Consider the following 20,782-nt stretch of genomic DNA (forward strand, 5'->3'; position numbering starts at 1 on the left):
TTTAGTTCCTAGCAGCACATCACAGCTCAGCACGTCCCTGGCTTCCGCTGAGAAAAGACATATCTCTTGGGGCTGGCCTCAGAGACCCTTTGCCACCAGCCAGACCCTGGCCGCCAGAAAGCTCAGGAAGCAGAAGCAATCACGATCTGCTTGGCAGCCAGGTCCTGAGTACAGCCAGGGAGCAGCTCTTCCCCACCACCTTATGGCCTTAGCCACCTGGCAAAGTCTGGGCTTGCAGACTCCCCAGGTGCCAGTCTGGGCATCATCTGTACAAGGCTGCCATGGCTAGGTCCTGTTCCGCCATGGAGCTGGGTGTCTGGGAAGCGCCTATCCCACGAGCAGGCGTCATGGCATTATATGCCCAGGGGCTGGGCACAGTGGGAACTCCCTGCTGCAGGCTAAGTGCATCCTGCCCTGCGCCCGTCCCTGCGCAGGGCCCCTCTCCCCAGGCCCTGCCCTGTCTGGGGCTCCTCTGCTTGCGCCCGTCCCTGCGCGGGGCCCCTCTCCCTGCGCCCGTCCCTGCGCAGGGCCCCTCTCCCCAGGCCCTGCCCTGTCTGGGGCTCCTCTGCCTGCGCCCGTCCCTGCGCGGGGCCCCTCTCCCTGCCCGCTCTCCCTGCGCTTGTCCCTGCGCAAGTCCGCGCTGCCGAGCAGCGGCGCTGGGGAGGCGGCGCGGGGCGGGGCGGGGGGAGGAGCGTGGGTCGCTGGCCCCGCCCCCTTCCGCCCAGGTAAAAAGCGGCGGCTTCCCGCGCGCCCCCCATTCATAGTTCCGGAGCTGGCACGGGCGGGACCTGCGTGGTGAGTGGGCCGGGCCGGGACACGCGTGGGGCTGCCCCGCCGCGGCTGCCCCCGCTCCCGGGCTGCCGGCGGCGATCGCGCAAGCGGGGCCCGCGGTTACATCAGCCGGGCCGGGCGGGCGGGCGCGGGGCGGCGTCGGGGGGCCCGGCCCGGCTCCGGCTCCGGCGCCGGGCGGGTCTCGGGGCCTGCGCGTGGGGGCGAGGATCCGCGTGTGACTCCTGGTCCCGCCTGCGATCGCGGGCGCCCGAGCTGCGAGTTCGGCGCCGGCTCCGCGCGGACCCGGGCACTTTGCGCGGAACTTCTCCCGCCGGGCCGCGTGGAAACTCCCGCGCGGGACCCCGCGCCGAGCCGCTGCGGCGGGGGCGCCCGGCTCCTGCCTCTGCTCGCTCGTGTCGGTGCCGCCTGCCCCGGGCGCGGTCCTTCCCCGCTGGCGGCAGCCAGGGCCGCGGCTCACACGCACCGCGGGGTGCGCCGGGGTCAGCCCCGCAGCCAGAGCCCCGGCACAGTCACTGCCCGCTGGCCCGTCTCGCTCGGGGCCCGTCTGTGCTGCTCCCTGCCCTGTACAGGGAACTGCGGGCGCGCCATCTCCAGCCCCGTGGAGGTGCCTTATAGTTGTACGGTGACATGTGGAGCAGCCATTTCTCAGGAGTAGGTGCTGTGACACCTTTGTGTGTGTGGCTGATTTCCTCCCCCGGCAGTGACTAAGTGAGGTGTAGTTTGGGGTACACAGACCGGTCCGGCTCCTGGAAGGGGCACGGCAGTCGGGGAAGGTTGAGAGCCACGTTAGTTTCTCCCTCTTCATAGAAAAAGAAAAGGCCACGCGTCAAATCCCTGCTCCGGCTGGACCCAGACTGAGGCCCGTGCGCCCTGCTGTGCCAGGATTCCCTCGCTGCCCCAGCTCACGCTCAGGCACCCGAGGGGTTGCCAGAGGGCATCACAAATTCAAAAGGAGGCAGAACTGAGTCGGGGGCATTGGACTGGGGAGCTGTGCTCGTTTATTGGGTGATTTATTGCCGTTACCAGGGAAAAACTAGACCCGTATGAAAATCCCGATAGCGACAAGCATACAAGGATAGGGGCTTGTAACAGGGGACAGAGAGGTGAAACAGCTGGGTGTGAGCGAAGCCTGGCCACCTTCCTCAGCCTCCAGTGTTGGCTGCCTGGCCTTGTCCCCTGGGGCCAATATGCCTCTGCACGGAGTAGCAGTCCTAGCCCTTGGCACTGTGCTAAGCAGCCTGCTCCAGGCTGGCCCCTCCTGCCTGTCTGTTCGTCCATGAATCGCTCTGTGGAGCATCACTCACTCCCTAACCTCAGCCTTGGGTTGAGCTCCCAGTGGTGGTTGCGTTCAGCAAGACTTCCACACAGGCAGTTCTGTCAGGCGCTATGACAAGGTGGCACCTCAGGCAGTCATGGGTGTCGAGCAAACGCTGAAAACTTCCGGGGGCCTTAGGAGTCGGTACAGCGTCTGCCATGTCAGTTTCCCTTGGCTGGCTTTCTGGCATTCCGGTACTAAACCCGTGTGGCAATGGGGACCAGGAATGCTCCTCTGGAGGAGAGCGGCTGGCGATGGTGCGTACGAGCATGGCTCTGGCTCCTGTCTGTTGCTGCCGGATCATGTGCTGGCCCGCCCCAGGCTGCCCCTTTCAGAGTGCGACCGAGGTTGTGCTGTGTAGGACTTCAGAGGAGACCGTCCGCTTCTGTTTGGTTTGGCTGTGGAACTTGAGGGCATTCAGGCAGCAGGAGGCGCTAACTGGGCCATCTCCCTTCCTCCCCCCACGGAAAGGAAATTGTTGGTTTTCTGTAGACAGGAACGAGACTTTGAAGGATCAGCTGAAATATGCTGTAGTGATAACACTGGATTTGTAGCCTTTCAAATCGGCAACAGTGCATGGGATGCTTCCAGTCTGTGCCACTGACCCCTTCGCAGGGCAAGGGAGCTGGGTGCCATGGGAATTGCACCACACCCCACAGCTGTTGTGTCAATAACAGCTTCAGAGCAGCTCCCTGCTAAGTACTCTTCACAACCAGGGGCGGCTCCAGGCACCAGCATGCCAAGTGTGTGCCTGGGGCGGCAAGCCACGGGGGGCGCTCTGCCAGCGCCGCGAGGGCGGCAGGCAGGTTGCCTTTGGCGGCATGCCTGCGGAGGGTCTGCTGGTCCCGTGGCTTTGACGGACCTCCCGCAAGCGTGCCGCTGAATCCACCGTGCTTGGGGCGGCAAAATACCTAGAGCCGCCCCTGTTCACAACCAAACGCTTTGGGGCCAGTAGCTTGAGTAAGTTAAATTCTCGGTCTCTAAAATACACTTCCATCACTGCTGAGCTTTGCCTGGGTTCTGGTTTATCTGGAGGCTCCTCACGAATGGCACAATTCACAGGAGCGCCTCTCCCCTGCTTTGATTCTCTCCCCTCCTGCTGTTTGTCTCTGGCTCTTCAGAGCGTGGAGACAGTGGCTCGCACCTGCTGTGCAGCACTTACTGCTCACTCATCAGTGCTGCCAGCGTTCACATCTTGCACTCCCATTTGGCACTGAAGCTACTGACTTGCCTCTCAAAACACACCTAGGCATACCCAGACCTCTGATGCTCTCCCAGCTGCTCTCGCCTCCAGTGCTGGCACCCTGAAGAATGGTGTGGTGCTTCTCTGCTGCCTAGCCCCCTGGGGAGAGAACTTGGGGTCCCAGTTGGCAGGCAGCTGTTTCTCATGGGGGGTTTAACAGCTCTTTAAAGCCCACCTGTCTTTATTCAGACAGATGTTGCCCAGCTTTGGCAGACTACCTAGAAACATGTGTGCCGTGGCCAACTGAGTTTTGCTAGAGAAAGGTTGTGTGTGTCCCTGGAAATGCTTCTGTTTTACTGTGTTAGGCTGGCGTTTGCCTGGTATGTTTTGCATGTGCTTATAAAGCTTCCTATTATAACACGCTAAGGCCTTCTAAGCAGCTTAGCCTTACTGTTGCAATGTTGTCATTGCTTAGTTCCTGTGCACAGCACGAGGGTGGAGAATGTTTGTTTTTCAGTGGGGTTTAATGCTACGTGACTGTCACTGTCGTGTTCCTCCCCTAAGCAGGTTCTACTTGAGTCCGGTGTAGTACCTGGCAGATCTGTGCTGTCTTGATGACTGCAGCTGGTAGGCTCCACATGGCAACAGCCAATTTGTTTCTTGGGCCGTGAATTTTGGAAGCCTGGAGCTGAGGTTTGTTCGTGTCTGACTCAGATGGCTGTTTGAGAAATGGGGATGGCAGCTCATGGATGCTGAAAATAGAGAAAGCCAGAAGTTAATGTAAAATAATACAAACCAAGTTACTGGGTATTTAAATAGGGCTAATGCTTCCTGTTTTGGTGGAGGCCAGGGCAACCAGATGTCCTGATTTTATTGGGGTAGTCCCGATATTCAGGGCTTTTCCTTATTCAGGTGACTATTACCTCCCACCCCCGTCCTGATTTTTCACACTTTCTATCCGGCCCCCCTGGTGGCGGCTAACAGCCGGTGTGCCTGGGATTGCTGTCTGAACTGAACTTTGTTGCTAGTGCCGCTGCCACCATGTTCTGTTCTGTCCCATCTCAGCTTTACGCGTTAGATACTGATCTCCGGTGTCATGCTGATTGCCTGGCTCGTTGAATGGCTAAGGCAAAGCTTTTCAATGGCCACGATGGAGTTGAGAATTCTTCCCTTGCAATGGCTCTGATTGTGGAGTCTTACTGCTATAGCTCATCTCTGCGTTCGCTACTGTACTAGGACATGAAGTGTCCAGAGTTTTATCAATGGCCTATCAGTGTTTCTTTTGCAATGAGTATAATAGCTCCTGCTTCAGGGCTTCAGCCCCTCTCTGTTAGGGATTGGGAGACTTTCACGGAGAACAGGTTATACTGCATTTCCCTACTGCAGGGTTTCTTACACCTTCCTTCCTCTGAAATACCTGGTATTGGCGACTGGAAACAGGCTACTCAAGTAGATGGACCTGATCCACTCTGGCAGTTCCTATCTTTTGCAGTTTTCAGACGTCACCGTCCAAGCTTGAGTTCCCTGAAGCACGTAACCAGCTGCGCTTGGAGGTGCAGGAGCTACCTGCCTGGCACTGCTAGCCACATGGGTTGGACAACAAGGGGTAGATATGGGCCAGGCCTGAGGTTTGAGATCAGCTGGGTTAGTTAGCCCCTGTAAGGTGGGTGGTGGTTAGAGTTTAAAATCTAGAAAAGCCTCTTCAGCTGCATGGCTCAAATTGTTGCAGTTGTTCATCACTTTCACAGCAATAGAATCACCACTGGGTAGAGGCCAAACATGGATGGTTCAGCTCCAATAGCAATTGCTGCCAGAACTGGATCATGATAAAGCAGCTGGTTATAGTGGAAATGATTTTGCAATTATAATTCCGGTGGTCACGATCAGCAGCTACTGTAATTCCTCATCAGCATTACTTAAACTAACAGTTTGGAAGTTGCTGGGGATCCTATCTGTGTGCCTGCATATTCCAGCAATACCTCCCAAGAAGGAAGTGATCCTACGCTCTGAGGGCTGCAGCGCTCAGGTGGATGAACAAGCCTGCATGCCCTGGCATCTGACTGTCCCCGAATCTTAGCAGGACAGCTCTCTTCAGACCCCTGGAGTTCTGTGGAGAGGAATTGGTATGATCTGGTTTGTGCTCCGTTAGAGAGAGCAATCTGTCATCCCATGTGACAGCTGAGTTAAAGGCAACTGTGTCTGTTCTCCAAAGCAGAATGGCTAAAGAGTCATGGGAAGTTAGGTTTAAAAAAACCAATGCAAGCTCTGAGTGTGCTGGTTCATTTAGGGATTAGGTGCAGCAACCATCTCCTGGCAGATTGTTGGTCTCTGCTGTAACTCTGGCTAACATCTACACTACAACAGTGCTACACGGAGATGTTCCAAGCCGCTCGGCGAGAGCTCTCCCGTCAGTTAAATAACACCCGCTTCCGTGAGAGACAGTGTCTATGGTGGCAGATCATACCAATTCCTCGTCACAGAGCTCCAGGGGTACGAAGAGAGCCGTCTTGCTAAGATTTGGGGAACAGCCAGATGCCCGGCCAATGGCATTAACTCCAGCATGATGTTAAAAATGCCGTAAAGACTGTGCAGAGTACTCCAAAAGTGAATTCAAAGTCCCTTTCTCAAGCTGGGTTCCATCAACGCTGTGGCTCTCCTGCCCCGTGTGACCCATCTCCATCCACAGGAGTCTCCTGGGGCTTGGGGCCGGCCACTGAGATGGGACATCAGGTGAGCAGGGACTTCAGCAGATTGTGTGGATGTGCAGAGCTCTGCTGCCCTCTGTGAGGCTGCGTGATTATGAAGCCCTTGGAGATCCTTGGATGAAGGGCATGTTCTTACTCTAGGGTTCAATATAAGGCCATGAGAAGTTTTCCAGCCCAGCAACATATACTGTAGGGCTGTTTCCTGACCCTGTCCCTATTCCCAGGCTCCATGCACCAGCTCCTCTGGTGGCTGGCATCAGCATAGTGCTTGCTGGGAATCTCTGCAGCACTGACTGTGACTTAGTACGAGAGGCTGGTGCTGGGCTGAGAGTCTGGCCAGGCACCATGGAGATGAGCTTAGTGTAAATGCCAAGAGAAAAGTTGCCTCATTCTAGTGACTCAGCCTAGTTTACCGGATTATCCGTTTAATTGGCAGAACGTTCGGTTTTGTGCCAGTCTCTGCCATTCACACCCACAGACTGTGGCATAATAAGAATATTCAAACAGTCACATTTGGGCCAGGGAGTGTCTAGGCTGCCAAGCGGAGTGGGAGTATGCCTCAGACAGCTAACCGGTCGTGAGACCTGCCTTTAGGTATTGACGGGTGTGGAGTGTTCAGTGCTTGCCTGCGGAGTCTTAGGTTTCCATAACAAACAATTGCTGGGCTTGTCCTTTGCTTGTGTCTCCTACCACTGAAAAGCAAATAAACCAGAAGTTGGTTCGGGGGAGTTGGGTTGCAGACAAGGCTGGTACACAACCCTTGGCAAGTGATGGTGGATAGGCACCAAGCAGGTTAACGGGCGATGGGTACCATGAAAGGGCTGATGCACATCGGTGTGGTGGACCAGTTAACTCCCTGTGCTAGTGGGATCAGTTGACAGGCGTTAGTGGAGCCTGGGACGTCTTCACCAGGGATGCAGCAGTGAGGTCACTGCGAAATTCCAGCTAGCCTAGCCTCAGGGTTTGCTGGAGCTCTACAGCAGGGACTGCTCTGGTTGGCTGCATGCTGCTGGTTCTTGAGATCTCTGCAGTCTTGTCTTGCTGACACTGTTGCTACCTTTAATGTTCCTTGTGGTAATGGAGTTACATTTTCTTTCAGGGGTTTTGAGTAGTCAGACACCTCCTGGGAGTGGATAAAATGTTTGAGAAAACAATGACTGGCTTTGGCAAGAAGCTGATCCGCCGCCGAATTGTGGATCTCAGCGTGGAGGACACCCGGCTGGCCCGCTGCCTCTCCACCTTGGACCTTATCGCCTTGGGGGTTGGCAGCACGCTGGGGGCAGGCGTGTACGTGCTGGCTGGGGAAGTAGCCAAGGAAAAGGCTGGCCCCTCAATTGTTGTCTGTTTCCTGGTTGCTGCACTCTCCTCTGTGCTGGCTGGGCTTTGCTATGCGGAATTTGGGGCCCGGGTTCCCAAAACCGGCTCTGCCTATCTCTACAGCTACGTCACAGTGGGAGAGATCTGGGCCTTCACAACTGGTTGGAACCTGATCCTGTCCTACGTGATAGGTACGAAATGGTGGAAAGAGGAGGAACTTGGAGTGGACTGGGGCAGGCTGCCCAGGACACTCCAGCAGGTGGAGGGCAGGGGAGAACTTCCTGAGTTTGTTGATCACGGGGAGGCATCACTGCTAGGATGAAGGGTCTGGCCAATCCCTCCCGGGTCGGGGGCTCTTGGAGGCTGTGCACGTCGTGGCTGTGCTTATTAGACATCTGGAGCACGGGGTCTAGGGGACAGAGTTCAGGGTTCACCTGCCAGGCCAGACAGTGCTGGGAGCCCCTCTCTGGTGACCCCAGCCTAGGGAGTGCTGGGTGTTGCCTAGGCCCAAAGAGCTGTGCAATGAGCCAAAGGCTTAGGGGTGGTGCAGTGAGGAATGGGGATCCCAGAGGCCACCCCACAAGTTCTTCCCTTCAGGCACAGCAAAGCCGTGGTGACGGTGCTAGAGGGCTCTCATGACAAAGGCGTGTATCCTCCCAGTGCTCGTGGCAGAGCTGGGTTCCCTGAGCTTGGGGGGGGTCTCCACAGCTCTGCCATGTACTTGGGAGGAGGTCGGTGGTGGAGGCTTCTCTGGTTAACGTGCAACTTTGCTCTTGGTTGCTAGGGACGGCGAGTGTCGCCCGAGCCTGGAGTTCTTCCTTTGACAATATCATTGGCAACCACATCTCAGTCTTCTTTAGAAGCAGCACCTCCTTGCATGTGCCGGGTGTGCTAGCCGAGTACCCGGATTTCTTCGCACTGCTCCTGATCCTGCTGCTCACAGGTGAGAGGTGCAGAACTCTGTAAAGATACGGGAGCTGTGTGGCATGGGCGGGCGAGTTTGGGAAGGCCACGGCCAGTGCTGGCCCCAGGGGAGTGTTGAGGGGAGGGTGTGGCCCAGGGGCATTGATCGTGGGGAGGGTGTGACTGGCGCTGCCCCTCCTATCCCCTCTTGTGTTCCTTCCCCAGGTTTGCTGGCATTTGGCGTGAGTGAATCTGCCTTAGTGAATAAAATCTTCACTGCCGTGAACCTGCTGGTTCTCTGCTTCGTCATCATCTCTGGCTTTGTGAAGGGAAGCGTCAAGAACTGGCAGCTGTCTGAAGAAGACTATTACAACCACTCAGCCGTGGCCACCAGCCAGGACGTTAGGTAGGGGGAACAGCCCACTCCCCAAACTCCGCCCACTAGCGGGAGGGCAGCCCAGCTTTTTGCCCACAGTTGGTACCTACCTAGGGAGCTGTGCTGCCCATGCCCGCTCTGGCTGCTGCTTGGTGTTCCCCTTGCTAGCTGGTTCCGAAGGGCTGTGCCCTGCCCTGGGTTTGTTCCTTGGCAGGGAGTGTGCCATGCAGCTTCCCCTGCAGTTGACAGTTGCAGTCTCTGGTTTGTGCCTGTCGCAGGCTGTTAAGCTGGATATTGATAGTGACTGTAGACACCTGCTCCCACGGCAGGGATGCTTTACACAGGATACAGAATCTGAAACCTGCCTGTGGCATTTGCTCAGGGGCTTTTCAGCTCTGTCTCCAGCAGGCAGAGGAGGTAGATGTTAACTGAGACTCTTCCAAAACAATGACCAATCTTTCTTCTCTCAGCATTGGCTCCCTGGGATCTGGGGGTTTCGTTCCTTTTGGATTTCAAGGGATCCTCGCTGGAGCTGCAACGTGCTTCTATGCCTTTGTGGGATTTGACTGTATCGCTACAACAGGTAAAGCAGCTGCTTGTGCATTGTCTTTCGGGAGTTTGGGATGGGGTATTTCTCGGCGTTCTCCTCTTTCATGCAGTGATCTCTGGTTGCAGAATTTCCAAATAGGTTCTGGGTGTGGGCGGGCAGTTGCTTGCCAAGCCAAGGGAGCAGCTCTCCGCGATCCCTGCATGGCCCAGGGCGCGATGTTGCGGGGCCTTTGAGTGCTGCCAAGAGCAGAGACTTCACTTCCTGATCTGGGAAATGCTCAGTTTTATGAGCCTTTCTGCAAACATGGGGACTTAACTGTGGTAATTGGCACTGTGGGTACAATGAGCTTTCACCAGCCTGCACATAGAAAACTGGTTCTTGTAAACAGACTGCAGCATTTAATAACAAAATACCCAGCAGGTAGAGGGAGTCTTTTCCCTGAAGTGTCTGCTGCTTTCTGGTGCAGAGCCTGGAGTCCGCTCTCCCCACCATGCGTGCAAGCTCCTGAGAATGCTACTAGGAGTCACATGCCCATGGAGGCGAGTGAATGAACTGTGGCAGGGATGCCGGCTGTTGACTTCCCAGCCCATAGTAACTTACTCTGTTCATTGAGAACGTGCCCTTTGCCCCGAGGGAGCCTCAGCTTCCTCCTGTCACTGCCAAGAAATGCTGTGAGCAGGCTTCGCTGCATGGCCCCAGGCCCCGAGCTGGCAGGATCTAAGTACACCCTCGCCATGTCTGCACCCAACAGAACTGAGACCGCAGCAGTGTCACAGGAGCAGAGTGTTCTCCTGCCCCAGGAGTCCCTGTCCTATTGTGCCTATTCACCCCTTTTTGAGCACTCTGCAGCGTTGTCTGGCCTGGCAGATGGAGCTTGAAAAATTTCCTGGACGCCCACTAGTCAGAGCACTAAACCTACTAGCTGGAGAGTGGAGGCTCCACAGTGACATCCCTGGGCAATCGCCTGTTGATAAGCCCTGCCCTGCCTGGTTCTGCTGTGAGAAGGAGAGAGTGCTGGCATTTCTGCTGGGATGTCATGCCTTTGGCCTGCTTGGATGCTCTCTCTTCCATGGTGGCTTGTGGCTAGTGCTGCATTTCATTTTAGGGGCCTTCCCCATGGAATAACCCCAGTGCCTTCCTCTGCTGCTGCTTCACCCAGTCACAGCAGCTCTATGAAATCAGCCTGATTATCGGCAGTTTTACTGTGGTCCCAGGTTCTGGAACTGACCAATCTTGCTGATTTCATTCTGTTTAGCCAAGCCAAGTGGTGGCACTGGAGCTGTATGTAGGCTCAGGCAGACAGCACTACACTGGGTCACATTGGGAAGGCTCTCCAGCTTCCTGGGTTTCAGAAGCAAAGCTAAACTTCTGTAGAAGCTGACTTCCTCCCCACTTCTGACAACGACGCTCTCCACTCATCTGCAGCAATGGGGTTCTTGTGGTCCCGTATCACATTCCAGATGTGTAGGGGAGGGAAGATGTTAGTGCTCCAGGTCTCATCTCTGTTCCTCTTTCAGGGGAGGAGGCCAAGAATCCTCAGCGTTCTATCCCCATTGGCATCATTGTGTCTCTCCTGATCTGCTTTGTGGCATATTTTGGTGTTTCTGCTGCCCTGACCCTCATGGTACCCTACTACCTGCTGAACAAGGACAGTCCCCTGCCCGAGGCCTTCAAAGACGTGGGCTGGGAGCCTGCCCGTTATGTTGTAGCCGTTGGATCTCTCTGTGCGCTCTCAACCAGGTAAGGAACTTGGGACTTGATCCAGCACCCTGCTCCAGTAACCGCTTCCCCCGAATCTTGTTCTGGTTCTGGAAATGATGGAGGTGGTGTCTGGCTAACGGTGATTGAGTGCGGGAGACTAGATGGCTGGGGGGAGAGGTTCATTTCCTTCCACAACATGGCAGTAATTGTCTACATCTCTACTAGATCAACTGTAGCTTTAAACCAGTAGCGGCAGATTTACTGGTATGCTAGTGTATGTGGGTGGAAAGCAAACCCTTGCCCAGCCTCAGACAGGAACGTTCCCTCCCAGCCAGTTCACCCTTGTGTGCCCAGTACCCCCCACAGTGCACCACACACCCATGCCCTCGTTGAGGGGCCTCGTGAGCCCAAATATCCCCTAACCGGTCACGAGTGACATGGGAAGACACCAGTGACAGGCACTTGATGCCGTTTGCACTGACTCCATGCAGCCAATGGCCAGAAGAATGAGAAACTCATGTGGTGGGGACTCTCAGCAACAGAATTCAAGCGATGGAAAGCAGGGGCCTTTGTCTGACCTCTGTGTACTTGCTCCGAGATATCCCAGCACCAGGCCCACCAGAAATGCATAATTTGTGCCTCTTCTTCAGCTTCAGATGCTAGCAAATGAGAATCACTGGGTGTGAGTCACTTGTTTATCTGAATAATATTGAAGCCCCCAAAACTGTTGTCTGCTACCACGGCACATGGATGTAAACCAAGCGTCCATGCAGTGCAGGCTGTTTCTTGTGGTGGGTGGTACTTGTCAGCCCATCTGCTCTTCAGGAAAAGCCCCAAGGAACTCCCTCCTGCGGCCAGTTCCTCTCACAGGCATTGTTTTAAGTTGTTGCCATGGTTCTGATGTGCTGAGAGCTGTGCTTAGAAGTTCCATTCATGGTAAGAGCTTGTTCTCATCAGTGCAACAAAATAAACTGAAACAAAAGTGCTAAGTTGTGACCCTCCTGGCCATGGCTTCTGGACTCCCCCTGCTCAGTGTCACATCTGTGTGGCTCTGGTTAACTGGCCTTGTCTACATGCACGAACTGTACTGGCTGAGCTGGGTTGGCTTAGGAACAGATTTAGTTTGATTGCGCGACCCCTTGTGGGGAAGCGCTCGCTGCGCTTTGAGTGCCGTGTGTCGATCTGGCTTCATTCAGTGCGGAATCTAGTGGGGAGTATGAGACCACAGAACCCTGCCCCACTGCCGACTGTCAAACGTGCTGGGAGTGACCCTTCCTGGGGGCGATGGCTCTGGCTGCCATTGCTGTGAGAATGTTATCACCGGTCATCAGTGGGGCATCCACTACGTTTCTCCACTGAATTGATGCCAACTCCAAGAGTCGGATCAGAATGTACCAGCCCTGATCTAAAGGGTCCAGACAAGGGATGAAGGGTCCTTCTGTGCTGATCTCACTACGCATTGCTTTTGAAAAGGCCACAGGGACTAGCTAGTGACTGGCATGGTGGCGAGAGGTCTGGATCGAGGTGGCGACTACTGAATGTGTTGGTGTAACCTTTCTCCGCTGCAGTTTGTTGGGCTCCATGTTCCCCATGCCCCGGGTGATCTATGCCATGGCAGAGGATGGGCTGCTTTTCAAGTTCCTCTCCAGAGTGCACACGCGGACAAAGACTCCCCTGGTGGCCACCATTGTGTCTGGCATCGTTGCTGGTAAGCAAACGTTTGCTCCTGCCTTGTGTTTTGCTGCTCACATGGCCTGTCTGAGAGCGAGCCCAGGGCTTGTGCTCATCCTGTGCCTGCTGTATTGCAGCCCTCATGGCGCTCGTGTTTGAGCTGAAGGACCTGGTGGACCTCATGTCGATCGGCACTCTTCTGGCGTACTCTCTGGTTTCTGTTTGTGTGCTGATTCTCAGGTGGGTGTCTGCCAACAGCCTGCCCCTTTGAACAGGGCCACTTGGTTCATGTGCTGGAGAGCGTGCGCTGCAGCCAGAGCCCCCTGCCCAGAAAAGCCATTTCTTGCCCGTTGGAGAGAAGCCGCCCTGGGGAGCCAGCAGCTATCTCCATGGGGGTGTATGGCAGTAGCTGATGCTGAGATGGGCATGGGTCTGGCCCTAGCCAGGCTGAGGAGCCTGGGCCTTGGCCTCAGAGGGAGCTTGTGTGGAAGCTGTCCTTCCTTCCCCCATTCGGACGCTCAGTGTGTGTTTGGGGCCAGAGGGGGGGTCTGGGTATTTTGTGTTCTAGAAGCTACCCAAGGAGGGGCAGGGGAACCTTGGCTGGCTGATATCACAGGCCCCTTTGCAGCCTGTGACCATAGCTCTCCTGCGCGGTCGCTCTCTGACCTTCCCTAAAGACTCCTCGCTCGGGACTCAACGGAGCGGAGCCTGAGCAGTCCCCAGGCTGCCGGGGCGCTGGAACAATGTGCGCAGTGGGGGGCTGAGAGCCATTGACCCAAACTGCAAATCCTGGATATGATGGAACCACTTCAAGCCAGGGGATGTGCAGCACCCCTAGTTCCAGCACCTGTGCCAGGCTGGCCAGGCCCCGAGCCTGGTGACAGCCACCCCAATCGGTGGTGGTGGTAAATCGCATCCAGAAGCGTTTGAACACGGGTGTGTGTAGTCCCTGCGTGGGCCCGGACATAGTGAGCCTGATGAGGGTGCCAGGCTGCACTGGGCCAGCTGGTTACTGTTGGCAGTGGACTTAGCTCCAGCCTGCACTTTGAAAGTCTTGGCCTGGATACAGCTTCGTGCTGGGTGCCTCAGAACCTAATGCCCTGGCAGGGAAGCACCTGACTCTGTGCTACTGCTCTGGAGGCCGCTTGGACAGCTGTTGAGTCACCATTGACTTGGGGTTTGGTTCAGGTATCAGCGGGATCAGCTGAGCTCTCCAAAGGGCCTGGAGATGGTGGAGCTGAATGGAAACGAGGAGGAGAAAGTCGTCATGAACCCCATAGTCAGTGACTCCCAGGCTGCACTGAAGGAGAAGCCCACCTTGGCGAGCCTCTTCAACCCCCCCAGCAAAACTCCAACCAGCTTGTCAGGGAAAATTGTTTACATCAGCACCGCGGCCGTCGGTAAGTGCGCCAGGAAGTGCCTGACCTCAGCCGGGTAGGTGCACAGGAAGTGAAACAGTCGCCCAATGACAGCGATTGCTTTAATTTGGTTTCTAACAGAGTCCAGGCCTGCGATGTGTGCAAAGGCAGGAAATGAGCAGGGTTGTTGTTAAAACCATACAGGAGCATCCTGTGTCATGCTCATGCCCTGGCTTTCCAGTGTGCCCCCAGAGCTCATCACAGGGTGAGCGCACAGCCATTGCACGTGTCTGCAGAACTCCAGGGGTGACACTGCCGTAATGTGGTGGGGTACAGTGACTGGGCCAGGTGTGTGCCCCTGCTGGGCTCGGGGGCAGCTAGCCTGGAGTGCTGATTGGAATGGTGATGTCTGGATAAAGCTCACAGGCAGAACTGCTCGACAGAGCTGTCACCGTGGAGCTGGGGTGTGTGGGTTAGTCTGGGACTGCTCGGGCATGTCCTGTGTGGAGCACATGGGGCAAGGATTGGAGAGCTGAGAACCCCTGCAGGTCTCCCTGTGACTGCCAGGAACTAACGGGAAGCACTAAAGGTTCAGTGCACCTGGGTGTGCTGCGTGGCCCCCTTAATGAGGGCATGTCACTAACTCTGTTGCTGGACTAGAGAAGCTGCCCCTCAGTGCTCCTGTCTAGGCAGGAATCTCCTGTAGGAGTAGCACAAATATCTGACTCCACATCCCCATCCAGAAAATGGGGAGAAGGGACCGTGACTGTCGCCCGGGGCGGAGGGCTAGTGTATGCAGAGTGCTATGCAAGTGCTTGTTGATGACCCCGGCGCTTCTGGGTGCATTTATTTGGAAGAGTCACGTGGAGCTGGGCAAGAGAAGAGGCCAAGCTCTTCAGCTGGTCTCTAAGGATCTGCAGGTGTCCTAGAGAATAAAGCCTGGCTGGCAGCTGTGACCACGCTGGTGCCTGCAGCTGTGGCTGGGATCAGAGGAGGGTGTGAGGCAGTAGCCGTTTTGCTTCGGCAACACAACATCGTCTCTCCTTTTTTGCAGCTCTGTGGATCACCATCCTGTGCCTGATCCTGGCCCAGAAGATGGACTCCCTGTTGGAGGGCAGTGTGGGCTGGATCGTACTCTGCATAGGCATCCTGGTGCTTATTCTGCTCTCCACCATCATTGTCTGGAGGCAGCCGCAGAGCAACGCCCGGCTGACTTTCAAAGTAAGAGTAACAGCCAGGAGCTGGGCTCCCTCCCAGGAGGTATTCCCACCACTGCCAGTTCCGTGGCAACCTCTGCTGGGGAGAGTGGGATTCACTGTTGGCAGCTCGGCCGTGGGTGCAGCCTGGGCCGTCCGGCCAGGAGACAGCCTGTCAGAGAGCTGCCCGGGGTCCCTGAGACTTTGCTGCCAGATAATTGGGCAAAAAACCGAATGTTCCTAGCGTGTCAGTCCCCAGGTTGTGACGGACTCTGGGTTGGCCCCTCCTTGGCTGGGAGCACAGGTAGGGGGAGGGCAGCCTTTGCCTGCTGTGCTCCTCTCTGCAGCAGCAATGGCTAAGTCTCTCTTGTCTCACAGGTGCCTTTCCTGCCGCTGCTTCCGCTCTTCAGCATCTTCGTTAACGTTTACCTCATGATGCAGATGAGTGCTGGGACCTGGGCCCGGTTTGCTGTCTGGATGGCCATAGGTAAGTGAACACACCACTCCGGGCATCGTGTCCTGGCCTAGAGGCAGGGACTCGCACTCTTCACCTCCCCTCCCTGGGAAAAGCCCCATAAGAGGGACCTTACAAGGGCTGGACTCCCCAGTATTCACCTGGTGATAGGCTTGGGCCTGGCAGAGGAGCTCTGGACCTGGGGCGGGTGGGGAGGCTGCTCCATCCCTGCCTGATGGGGGCCCAGTTGCCCTGTTCCACCCTGATTTTCACACCTCGCTGTGGAGACTTCGAGAAGTAGCAGGGTGCCGCAGTGTCCTGCCACTGTGTGAGAGATGCTGAGAGCTGAGCCCTCTGGAGTCAACAGCTGGCAACGGATGACGTTAATCTGCCTGCACTGTGGCCATGCTTCGTCTAGAGCCCACCAGAAATGGGGTTTGGGCCCTGCCTGCAGCTCACTAGAGCACTAGGACAGGCCTGTTCCTCCTGGGGGAGAGGGAGGCAGTGCTTGGGGGAGGAAGCTAGAGGCCCGTTAGCCTGTCTGGGCTCTGGGGAGGGTGTGCTGGGGCTGAGGTGGCAGGTTTCTGCAGCTCTTGGGCTGCTTGGGGACTGATTCCAGTGCTGAAATTCTCTTGCAGGTTTTGCCATCTACTTTGGCTATGGAATTCGGAACAGCATAGAAGGGAAGAAGGAAAAGAAATCCCATTCCACGGCAGGCAAGTCTGTGCACTTCTCCGGGATAGACCTCAGCCCTGAAGCTGCTACAGTCTGAGACTGAGGATGTTCAGAGCATTCTCATCCGCATCCTGGACTCCCTGAAGGCCCTTGTACTCCTGGCCCCTCCTCTCTGTGGAGCAGAATGGCAACTTGAACAAGACTGCGAAGCCCTAGTCAGACAGATTCCGGAAATGAGGTCATGTGGCAAAGCCCAGTTGGCTCCTCTCTGTTTACTCTGATGAACTGGATGTTAAAATCCCAAATCAACCTGAGAGTAGGGACGGGGCCAGTCGTCTGCCAACCTCCCTTCCCCTGGATGGGTGTTGTTACCTTTGACGCTGTTGTGTGTCAGGAATGCTGCTTTCTTTGGCTGATAGGAGGCCCCCATGTAAATAGTGCAGCTATATTTATTCTGTCCGGCCATGTGGCTAGGGGCTGCCTTTCTCTTCTGTCTGTCTGTGTAAATAGTCCTGTGTTCCATGGTTCCTAACACATTCTGTGTGTAGAATCGGTTTTAAATATTGGCTTTTGTACTATTAAACTCCAGGGTTTTTTAAATATTCAGCTCCTTCAGTCTGCTGGTGGCTTGTTTCGATGCTTGTTTTATTTCCCAGTTACGTGTGGTTGGGGCACATCCCAGGCGCCGGCCCCGCTGGAAAGTGGCAGCTCTGGAGCAGTGCAGTGGAATGCCTGGGGAAGGTGCACAGAACAAACGGGACAGGACTCTTCCCAGCAGCTTTCTGGGGAGGGTTTGGTGTTTGGGGGAGACAGAGGCCTGGGTAATTACTCAGACAAGCTAGAGGCTTTGTTATCAAGGCATGTGTCCCTGCGGAGCCCTGTTCCGTTATCATTTTAATTAAGTGTATCCCACAGTAGCATTTCCTCTGGCACAGTCTCAACCTCCTTTAATGGCACTTTAACTTCTGCCGGTCTGCAAATCTCGCAGGGTTTAAGTGCTGCAGCCAGTGATGTTTTCCTGGCGCTCTTAGGCCTTGTCTATACTAGAAGGGAGTTTGTCAGCTTAGCTACCAGCAACCCCTCCTAGAGGGGAGACCCGCAGTAATCCTGTCAGACCAGCAGCAGTGCTGTTGCCAGTGCCACTTAGACCAGTGTTGCAAGTGAAATAAGTGGGACCGGAACCTTTTGTCTACAACTGCATCTGCACTAGGGATTTGCCAGCAGAGCCAGACCTGTTCTGGGAGTGTGGGATTTTCACATGCCTCAGACATAGCAATGCTGGCATAACGTAAGTGGAGACCAGGGCTTTATGAAGAAGGATTTGTTACCATAGCACTGGGGAGCCCCTGTCATGGTCTAGGACCCTGTTGTGATAGGCGCCCGCAGAGGCTGGTCTGGACTGACGGATCACAGGGAGTTTCACGGAAGATCAGCCTTGGCCTTCCTTCACCTGCCCCAGAACTACACCCAGAGCTCCCGGTGTCGTGTCTGTAGCAGGCAGTGGGATGCTGGCTGGCCACAGAGGAGCTGGTGTTGGAGGTGCCCAGTAGCTTCTCAGCAGCAGCTAGAGGCACTTCTGGCAGCTGTAGCATAACGGGCCAGCCTGCCTGGAAGTGCCCACAGCTCCCACTGTAGGGCAGATGAGGTAGAGAATTCTGGGCTCCCAGAGGCGCTTGGCACCTGGACAATTATTATAACGCCAGGCAGACCTCTTGGCTCTGGCCGGCTTGTTAATCCTTAGCATGGTGTCCACTTGCCAGGCGTGTTCCACTGAGCACTTGTCACTGCAGATCTCAAAGCAGAGGGAGATGAGGGCATTGCACTGGGAGCCATGTGATCTGGACTCCTAGTCCCAGCTCTGCCACAAATGTGGGGCAAATCTCTTCCTGTGTTTGTGGCTGTTTTTCTGTCTGCAAGATGAGGCTAACTCTGTGTGCGTGAGGCTCAGACACTACAATGCTGGGGGTGCCCGAGAACCCCGAAGATACGTTGGGGAAAAGGAGCATTATTCTGACTTTACAGGTGGGGAAATTCAGAGGCCTGAAGCTAAGCCAGAGAGTCCAGCTGTGGGGAGCAAGGCATCACTTAGTCAGGTGCTTGCCTGGAGGGACCAATGCTAAACCTTTCATGTAAATGGCAAAGCCGGGAGTGGAGTCCAGGTTTCCAGGCCCTCTCTGCTGGGCCATGCTCCTTCCCAGCTGCAATGGAGGCTGGACCCTTGGTGGAGCAGGTATTAAGGAGCATGTCTCTGGGCTGTCTAGCCCACCCCATCGCGAGCTGCAGGGGCTGCTCCTTGTCAGCTTGGGACGGCAGTGATGGGAGAATCATAGAATATCAGGGTTGGAAGGGACCTCAGGAGGTATCTAGTCCAACCCCCTGCTCAAAGCAGGACCAACCCCAACTAAATCATCCCAGCCAGGGCTTTGTCAAGCCTGACCTTAAAAACCTCTAAGGAAGGAGATTCCACCACCTCCCTAGGTAACCCATTCCAGTGCTTCACCACCCTCCTAATGAAATAGTGTTTCCTAATATCCAACTAGACCTCCCCCACTGCAACTTGAGACCATTGCTCCTTGTTCTGTCATCTGCCACCACTGAGAACAGTCTAGATCCATCCTCTTTGGAACCCCCTTTCAGGTAGTTGAAAGCAGCTATCAAATCCCCCCTCGTTCTTCTCTTCTGCAGACTTAAACAATCCCAGTTCCCTCAGCCTCTCCTCATAAGTCATGTGCTCCAGCCCCCTAATCATTTTTGTTGCCCTCCACTGGACTCTTTCCAATTTTTCCACATCCTTCTTGTAGTGTGGGGCTCAAAACTGGACGCAGTACTCCAGATGAGGCCTCACCGATGTTGAATAGAGGGGAATGATCTCGTCCCTCGATCTGCTGGCAATGCCCCTACTTGTACAGAATGCCCAGGCAGGTGGCAGTGTGGGTGCAGAGGGGAGCTGGCTGCTCTGAGAGGGCTGTTGCTGGCTCCAAAGTCCTTGTCAGGGGCAGTGGAGGCTACACATTGTGTATTCAATGTCCCCCTTCCCTCCCATGGGGAGAAGCCGGCAGCCCTGACTCCTTCCTGCAGAGGGTGGGGAAATGTATTTGAGCACGGTAGGAACTTGCAGGGCCTGGGACCCCCAAGAGAGCTGTGGATCCCGAGGGGACTAGGCCTGGTCAGGCAGTGCCGTGGGGGTTCCTGCTCGCAGGCGTAAGTGTGTCTGACCGGAACCAACATGGGGCCCTGGTGCTGCCTCGGTTTTCAAACTGCCGCCATCTCTTGTGCAAGTTGTCTATTAAAACGAAGTTCAGTTGACAGCCAAAATGGCCTTTGCCCTTCTCCCCTGCTGGGCTCAGCAAGTCTGTCCCCAAAGCCTCCAGCTCCTGCTGCCTGGCATTTCCTCCTCAGCCATCTGCTCTCATGAGGTCGTGCCATCCGGCTGGCGTGGAGAGCCCCGTCCTTGGGTCCCTCTGGATCCCTGTGACAGGTTTCAAGCCTCAGCCCCTCAGAGCCCTCTGTGCCGGGGAGCCCTGCCAGGCCCACTGCAGATCTGGCTCTTCGGGACAGACCTAGCGCCTGGGCCTCTTCATCCCTGTCCCCAGCCTGCCAGTGTGGTGCTTGGGCGCCTGACTCAACTACAGGCCCAAACCCATCAGCTGGGACTGGATGACGTGGCACAGGTGAGGCTGGGCTCAAATCCTTCAAAGGGTCAGCTCCCCCCGACAGCAGGATTCCCACTTAAATCCCTGTGCGCAGAGGTTTCTTGCCCTGGCGGTGTTCTTCCTTGGAGCACCCAGTGGCCTGGCACGACAGGCACTCGGAGCCTGCCCAGCCTTTGGTGAGTGAGTCTTGGGCCTCAGTGTTGTGCGTAGTGTGAACCATCACAACTCTGCCAGCATGTCCCTGGCTGCCCCCTGGTTTGAGTAGCTTGGCTCCCTGCAGCCTTGGCAGGGGCTCACTCGCTCTTTCTGGAGGAAGAGCTCTGGTAGTTTCAGTGCAACTCACTGGATGTGTTGGGACTCTGATCTGTAATGCATTCACTACTAGCACGTGTCCTAGCCAGGCCACGTCCCCAGAGAGACCAGTGCACCTTGGGGTCTGCGTGTGTAGGCAGTAAAGGGGAAGTCCATTTGGGTCTGTAGGGGAATTGGTGTGGTTAGTATCTGCCATGGAGTGGGGGGAAGTGCTCAGCTGAAGGTGAAATTGCTGCTTTCTTAACCAAGGCTATGTCTTTAGGCAAGTGCTTGTGACCCTCAAAGCAGGTAAGGCACAATCAGACACAGGTGCTGGTCCTGTCCAACAAACCAAGCTTATCTCAGTGCAGAACAGACTTGATATCTGCCCAGCGACTCAGGACACCCAGTGGCAGGAACAGCGCTCACTTGAAGGCTACCAGCTTCTAACTCAGCTCTTGCTTGGAGGCAAGTCTTGCGTCTCTGTCCCCTTTTGGCCCCAAAAACATGGCAGGGTTCTGGCCTTGTCAGCACAGTGCATAAAATTCTGTCTTTGCAGTATTTCTGCTTCCTGTCCTGTTACAACCAGGGACTGTAAATGTGAAAGGCACTCAATAATTCTACTTCAGAGTTCTGTGCAAG

The 20,782-nt window shown here is 55.7% G+C and overlaps 1 protein-coding gene across 1 annotated transcript; it reads left to right on the forward strand.

Moving 5' to 3' along the window:
* Positions 1 to 670: 670 nt before the first annotated feature.
* SLC7A3 (solute carrier family 7 member 3) lies at positions 671 to 16,802 on the forward strand. The gene is made up of 12 exons (XM_045030616.1): positions 671 to 795; positions 7,095 to 7,503; positions 8,097 to 8,255; positions 8,441 to 8,621; positions 9,062 to 9,174; positions 10,659 to 10,881; positions 12,411 to 12,550; positions 12,651 to 12,753; positions 13,702 to 13,913; positions 14,926 to 15,092; positions 15,446 to 15,554; positions 16,160 to 16,802. The coding sequence occupies exons 2-12, from the start codon at positions 7,134 to 7,136 to the stop codon at positions 16,291 to 16,293; spliced, it is 1,911 nt and encodes a 636-aa protein (XP_044886551.1). The 5' UTR covers positions 671 to 795; positions 7,095 to 7,133; the 3' UTR covers positions 16,294 to 16,802.
* Positions 16,803 to 20,782: the final 3,980 nt, after the last annotated feature.

The sequence above is a fragment of the Mauremys mutica genome, chromosome 9 (genome assembly GCF_020497125.1).
Source record: "Mauremys mutica isolate MM-2020 ecotype Southern chromosome 9, ASM2049712v1, whole genome shotgun sequence".
In the NCBI taxonomy this organism is placed as follows: Eukaryota; Metazoa; Chordata; order Testudines; family Geoemydidae; genus Mauremys; species Mauremys mutica.